The 7,500-nt window shown below is 38.7% G+C and overlaps 1 protein-coding gene across 32 annotated transcripts in view; it reads right to left on the bottom strand.

Annotated features, from left to right (window-relative positions):
- The window catches only part of arhgap44b (Rho GTPase activating protein 44b), a 61,482-nt gene that overhangs the window by 20,808 nt on the left and 33,174 nt on the right, over positions 1-7,500 (bottom strand). For all 32 annotated transcript variants that reach the window (XR_015504768.1, XR_015504767.1, XR_015504763.1 and 29 more), the window contains exons 5-9: positions 4,690-4,801; positions 3,766-3,842; positions 1,856-1,973; positions 1,354-1,422; positions 1,199-1,280 (exon numbers count right to left, since the gene is read on the bottom strand). Coding sequence is in view for 20 of the 32 variants with exons in the window: in XM_087277105.1 (XP_087133231.1) it covers positions 1,199-1,280; positions 1,354-1,422; positions 1,856-1,973; positions 3,766-3,842; positions 4,690-4,801 (458 nt within the window). In the remaining 12 variants the exon portion in view is untranslated. The remainder of the gene's footprint in view (positions 1-1,198; positions 1,281-1,353; positions 1,423-1,855; positions 1,974-3,765; positions 3,843-4,689; positions 4,802-7,500) is intronic.

Below are 7,500 nucleotides of genomic sequence, written 5' to 3'. Positions count from 1 at the left end.
ATTTTCTCTCTCTACTTTTTTCCAATTGACAGAAACCCAACAGAAACGTTGAGCGCTGGTTATAGTCAGGGTGTGTATCACGATCAATGACATTACTAAAAAATAATATGATATTAAAGTCAGCAAGAAATCAAAATGAGCAACGTCAATTTTGCTAGTGCACATTATGAGTCTTAAGGTGAACAATTAATCTGTAAAAGTCAATCAACTCAGTTTGGTTTAGTAATCTTTAACAAAATCTACCCATCTGCTTCAGCTCTGGAACAGCAGTCCTTCTCTGATGACTCTGATTGACTGAAATACGCTTAGCCACACCCCTTAAGCCGTTAGATGAGAGGAGAAGCCAAAATATAAACCCCGCCCCCTACTGAATATTCATTTTCAATAAAAGTCTGCAGCAACTTCCAGTTCACACAGACTATAATATATACTTCATTCATTCATTCTCCTTCTGCTTAATCCCTTTATTAATCAGGGGTCGCCACAGCGGAATGAACCACCAACTATTCCAGCACATGTTTTACACAGTGGATTCCCTTCCAGCTGGGAAACACCCATACACACTCATTCACTACAGCCAATGTAGTTGATCAGTTCCCCTATAGGGCATGTGTTTGGACTGTGGGGGAAACCGGAGCACCCGGAGGAAACCCATGAGAACATGCAAACTCCACACAGAAACACCAACTGACCCAGCCGGGACTCAAACCAGAGACCTCCTGCTGTGAGCCGACGGCATTAACCACAAAGCACAGAGTTTGTTTTAGTATTCTTTAATAAAATCTGCCCATCTGCTTCTGCTCTGGAACAGCAGTCCCTCTCTGAATATTCTAATTGGCTGAAATATGATTAGCCACGCCCCTTCAATTGTTAGTTCTCTAAACATAAAAGATGAGAGGAGGAGCTTAAAAATTAACCCCACCCCCTACTCAATATTCAAATTCAATAAAAGTCCATTTTCCTTCAGCTTAGTCGCTTTATTAATCAGGGGTCGCCACAGCGGAATGAACCACCAACTGCTCCAGCATATGTTTTACACAGCGGATGCCCTTCCAGCTGCAACCCAGTTTTGGGAAACACCTATGAACACTCATTCACACACACACTAGTGCTGGTGTAGTTGATCAGTTCCCCTATAGCGCATGTGTTTGGACTGTGGGGGAAACCGGAGCACCCGGAGGAAACACATGATTCTCACCTTGCTGAGCTTTAATCTGTGGCAGAACGCTTTGTAGGAGCTCCAGAGACTTCCTGTGATACTCCGCCTGAACCTCTATGAGCTGAACACAAACACCCAGATATTAATCAATAATAAAGAGAGGAGCTGTTCAGCTAAATGAGGATCTCACTCACCGTCTGGAAGTAGTTTGCATAGTCAATTTCTTTGGCCACGAAACTGTACATGTCTGCTGAGAGCTGATCCTGGAAAACAATCACACTCCATTAACATACAAGTACATACTTCAATATCCAATCACTGGTGTCTTTTCTCTCTGTCATGATGACAGCACATAATATTAGACTAGATATTCTTCAAGACACTAGTGTTCAGCTTAAAGTGACATGTAAAGGCTTCACTAGGGTAATTAGGGTAAAGTTAGGGTAATTAGGCAAGTCATTGTATAACAGTGGTTTGTTCTGGAGACAATCCAACACTAATATTGCTGAAGGGGCCAATAATATTGAGCTTAATATGACTTTAAAACAATTAAGAACTGCTTTTATTCTATAAAATAAACTGTGAACAATTCCTGAATCTGTTATACATCATTTACATAAATTAACAGCAGGGCGAATCATTCTGTCTTTAATCTGTATATATATACTGAGAGAGAAATGGAGAAGCTCCACCCACTCTGCAGATCTCCATGCGATTGGCCGCCTCCTCCATCTCCTCCCTGAGGGCGTCGGCTTTGGCCCCTGTTGGCGTTTCCTTATTGGACAGAGTTGAGGATTTGGAGGACTGATGCCACCTACAGTTCACAGCAGAGCACGACGTGTTAATGTATTTGTCGCATGGAAATATATAACAGAACACACTGCATGACATATTGTACATAACAATGGCACATAAGCAATTCAAATACTCAAATGGTGTTTATTTGAATGTTTAAATATTCAATAAATATTGAAATATTTATTGTAAAAATAATGAATATTTATTAGTTATGTTCAAAATAAGTAAATTTTTAAATAATTATAATATAATAAAATGAATATGACGAATATTTAATCAGTAATTTAAATTAAAGATGTATTACATTAATATTCACAAATTAATTGTTAATTGTAATATTATAGTGAATAATATATAAATAATTAAGATTTAATAATAATTTTTTACAGTTTTAATAACTAATTTCTAATAACTAAATTGTCTTCTCTTTGCCATGATGACAGCCCTTCATGTTTGACTAGATATTTCACAAGATGATAGTGTTTAGCTTAAAGTGGCATTTAAATGCTTAACTTAAATTAGGGTAATTAGGGAATTAAATATATATATATATATATATATATATATATATATATATATATATATATATATATATATATATATATATATATATATATATATACAGGGGCGCAACTGCACATTTGCTGATGGGTATGCGGCTTCAACTTTTGAAGGCCCCCCTTCAAGGCCCCCCTTCAATCCAACTATATTTTATAACAGGCAAGTGATCAAATGTGGAAAATATTTCCATCAATAAATTAAAGATATTTTTTCATAAAGATATCAATATGCTTCAAAAAATACAGTTTTGCAGTTCTGAACACAACTGAAATAGTATGAAGTAGTAAAAGGTATAATTACATTAAGCATGTTAAATCGCAAAGAAATGCATCTCTTACCATCCCAAATTTCTTCTCAATTTAATTTTCCCTCACTAAATGATTATAGCACCTTGACTAGCCTTGCTTTTGGACTTTTTGTACTACATTTGTCAAAACAAAATGATAGACATGGGAGTCCTAAAGGGCAAAAGAACATTGCAATTACTTCTCACATGCATACTGTGAGAAGTGTAAGGTCTGTCTTTGCAAGAACAATTGACTGAAACTGCTAAAAGTTAAATAAAAAAGACTGTCAAATGTTTAGTGTAACAAAAAAAAAAAAAACAGAAACAAACAAATGTTCTATTTAATTGACATTTTATAACTTTGTTTGTAGCTAAAATTAAAATAGTTTTGAGCTAAGAAGGTACCAAAAGGCTGGATTAATCAATATGATACATATTAAATTCATAAAAACATGTATATGGTATGAAAAATGGGGGTGGGGGGTGGAATGATTTTTTTATTTAATAAAATACAATATTATACGCATATAAAATGCTAAATAAACATTTTTAACAAATATATATAAATATATATATATATATATATATATATATATATATATATATATATATATATATATATATATATATTTGAAACTTTTAATATGGACAACTTCAAAAATAGTTTTGACACAATGGCGCCCCCCATGTGTGGCGCCCCTATGCGCCGCATATACTGCATACCCCCTTTTGCGCCACTGGATATATATATATATATATATATATATATATATATATATATATATATATATATATATATATATATATATATATATATATATATATATATATATATATAATATTATAACAATATAGAAATTAAATAAAAACAGATAATGAATAATCACAGAGTTTAGCATATATATTTATTTTTTGAGGTCATATTTAAAATAAGATACACATGAAAGCACTGTAACGTCACCGTGTGCGAGCAGAATCCATGTCCAGGACCAGTTTGGCTAAATGTTTTCTTTGCTTCTGAATGTTGGGAATTTCAACCTTTGAGGAAGAAAAATAAAAGCAGAAGGAGAAAGAGCAGTCTTATTGCTTTTAGAGAAAACACTTTATTCAAACAAATATAAATGTTTCTGGGCAACACGGTGGATCAGTGGTTAGCACTGTGGCCTCTCAGCAGGCTGGTTTGAGTCTCGGCTGGGTCAGTTGGTGTTTCTGTGTGGAGTTTGCATGTTCTCCCCGTGTTGGCGTGGGTTTCCTCCGGGTGCTCCGGTTTCACCCACAGTCCAAACACATGCGCTATAGGGGAATTGATGAACTAACTTAGCCGTAGTGTATGAGTGTGTGTGTGAATGAGTGTGTATGGGTGTTTCCCAGTACTGAGTTGCAGCTAAAACATTATCCGCTGTGTAAAACATGTGCTAGAATAGTTGGCGGTTCATTCCGCTGTGACAACCTCTGATAAATAAGGTATTGGGAAACACCTGTACACACTCATTCACACACACACACACACACACACACACACACACACACACACACACACACACACATACACTACGGCCAATTCAGTTGATCAATTCCCCTATGGCGCATGTGTTTGGACTGTGGGGGAAACTGGAGAGGGGGAGGAAACCTACAAGAACACGGGGAGAACATGCAAACTCCACACAGAAACACCAACTGACTCGAATCAGCAACCTTCTTGCTGTGACACCAGTGTTAACCACTGAGCCACCGTGCCGCCCTTCATGAACTGAACAAACATTCAGTGCTTTATATTTTATTACTTCTATAGGTCAAAAAGTACTGTTGGTATTAATATGTTATTATACGTCTTTATTTTGTGGTACAGAACTCTGATGCAGTAGTCTGTTGTAGTGTGTCTGACCTCAGAGAGAGTGTACAGCGGCTCCACCACGTCCCGCTCGATCTGCAGCTCGAAGAGCAGAAGCTCCTGAGCGAGGCTGTCTTGAGCTTCTCCACAGATCTTCAGCATCTTACTACACACACACACACACACACACACACACACACACACACACACACACACACACACACACACACACACGCATATTACAGTTTTTTATGAGTGTTTACAGTCTAAAATAAAAATTTCCACACAATTTGCAAAAATTTACTCCAAGGAGCAAAACACGGCCGCTGATTTGCACAACATCACACACAGTGTCTGCTTCACTCTTTTTGCAAAACATTACACACAGTGATTTGTAAAACTCTACACATTTCGACACCTTAGACACATGTAAGGATTGCGAGGTTACTTCCTTGTCATTACAAAGCCCCGGATTGCCAATGACCACGCTAATGAACGAACTGGATAAACACATCCACAAGGTGTGGAAGCACATGTGCTAATCTGAAAACACAGCACTCAGGTGTGCTGTAAAAGGCAGCAGGTGAGTTCATCGTTATTCATCACAAATGAAAGGAGCTAGAAGAAGAGTGAGAATGAGAGGGGGAGCTCAAAGAGGAGGAAGAGGAGAAGGAGGTAGAGGAAAAGGCCTAGGTAGAGGAAGAGGCAGAGAAGGATTTGAAGAGTTGATAGAACCTGAACCAAGAAGACGAGGAACAAATGTGACTCAAGAAATCCGTGCAACACTTATTGACCAAGTTATCAAGCATGGACTGACACTGATGGAAGCTGCACAAAGAGTTCAAGCAAATCTCAGCAGAAATACTGCATTTCTTGAATTGAAATTAAAACTTGCTTATTCAGTGCGCAGCATCAGTGTAGTGCAGTGCTTGATCAGTGTATAGTGGGCCTATTAGTGTACATTCTCCCTATATCTCAAACTCATCATGAAGAATGTTGTGGGTTTGTCACTATTTTGTTTTGTCATCGGAATGTTCCCTCACATAACAATCTGGCACATGCTATTTCCTGAAATTAGTGTTTTAACAAATGTGTTTAATTTATCACAGCAGTGTGAAACTGTCTGCAGTAGTGTCTGATCATTGAGGACTGTGTTGGTCAAATGAAAGCTGACAGCATTTTCACAAACATGTGTGTATGTTTTGACTGAAGTGTGTCATTTCGCAAACAATCTAGGAAATCTGCAAACTGAGAGTGCTGTTTGAATAATTGTGATTATATTTTGAAAAAAAAGAACCCGGTTTTTAAAATTGTGCGTAAAGAATTAAAAAAACTGTAAAGGGCACCAAGGTTATCCTTTTTTTCTGATTTAATATGAGTCTTTTGTGTCTCCAGAATGTGTCTGTAAAGTTTCAGCTCAAAACACCCATCAGACTCTTCATTATAGCGTTTACAAGAGTCTCTTTTATACATTTTTGCACCAGGAGGCGGTTTTGTTGTACTGCGCCTTTAAGGTGAGTCCTCCCCGCCCACCGTTTCTACATGCCTTTCTGCGTGCCTTAAAGAGCCCATATTACACATGAAAAAGGGTCATATTTGGGTTATATGGATCTCCAACAACATACTGATCTGCATGCAAGGTCAAAAAACACTTTCATGGTCTTATAATCTGCATTTATTTTTACCCAATTATCCCAGCGACTCCCATATGAGTCGTCCAGCGATTCATTTGTTCCCAAACCCCTCCTTAGCGCGAAGCTAATCTGCGCTGATTGGACCGATGACAGCCTGTTGCGATTGGTCGACAGCGTTCAGCGCTACACAAATGCCCAAAGCGGCTTGTCAAGCCCCCGGTGGACTGGCCGCGCAATAACCCCGTGACCGTCATTACCCCCTGCACGGGAAGTATGAACGGCACTTAGCAGTGAAAATGAAACCGACAGCGTGCACATCATTCACTGAGCGTGATTTCCGTGACCGAGCTTTTCTCCCTTCTCAGCTGTAACTTAGATCATTTCTATTTGCAGTTATTGCTGTGGCAGCTCTTGCGTGAAGTGTTATATGTTCTCAGGACTCACCTGTACTCTGCTTTGCCCAAAGATCCCATCCCCAGCAAGGGGCTTGTAGTGCTCACCAGCGTGTAGCAGGCTGCCTCTGTGCCTAATAAACTGGCCTTATTTTGCACGCACCCCTGGTGTATTGTCTGCCCATTCTCACAAGTCTCATACACCAGTCTTTTCTGATCCTTCCTTTAACAAACGAATGAATCGCCCACTGTAAGCGTGTAGACTGCTGAATCACTTCTATCCCCTCACACTTCCAATAATATCCAGGTAAGCACAGCGTCTTCTTGACTCATGACTTCAGGATCTGTTTGTCTTTGCTGTGTTAGGTTTAAATTTTCCCGGGTTTGCGCCCCCACAACAATTATGTTTCGTAGTCACGTCACGCCGAAACGGCTAAAGACTCGTTATGAAGACGATTCATTCTCTTCGATCTCGGGACGCCCTGACGTGCTACTGCACCATATGTCGACACACTAACCACTAGGTAAGAACTTTACCATTGATTATCTGATGCACTTGCTGTGTTAGGTCGCAACGATGTTGTTACAAAGTTCACGCACACACACACAGACGGCGTGCATTTAGCGTTGCACTCTTTTTGCACGCAAAAATCTGTTAATATGTTAAAAACGCATCTGTTATGTTAATGTACAGAATAAACCTGATTTAACGTCCACAAACCGGGATTGAATCGTCTTCCTTTATAATTGTTGTGACACGCGGCTGTGCTACACACATGCACTGATTTAAAACATGTTAAACTTATGCTTGATCACATTTGATGATGCTAGCAAACTGA

The sequence above is a fragment of the Danio rerio genome, chromosome 12, assembly GCF_052040795.2.
Source record: "Danio rerio strain M-AB ecotype USA chromosome 12, GRCz13ab, whole genome shotgun sequence".
Taxonomy (NCBI): domain Eukaryota; kingdom Metazoa; phylum Chordata; class Actinopteri; order Cypriniformes; family Danionidae; genus Danio; species Danio rerio.
The sequence above is the reverse complement of the archived record's forward strand: the minus strand, read 5'-3'. Positions and strand labels throughout refer to the sequence as shown.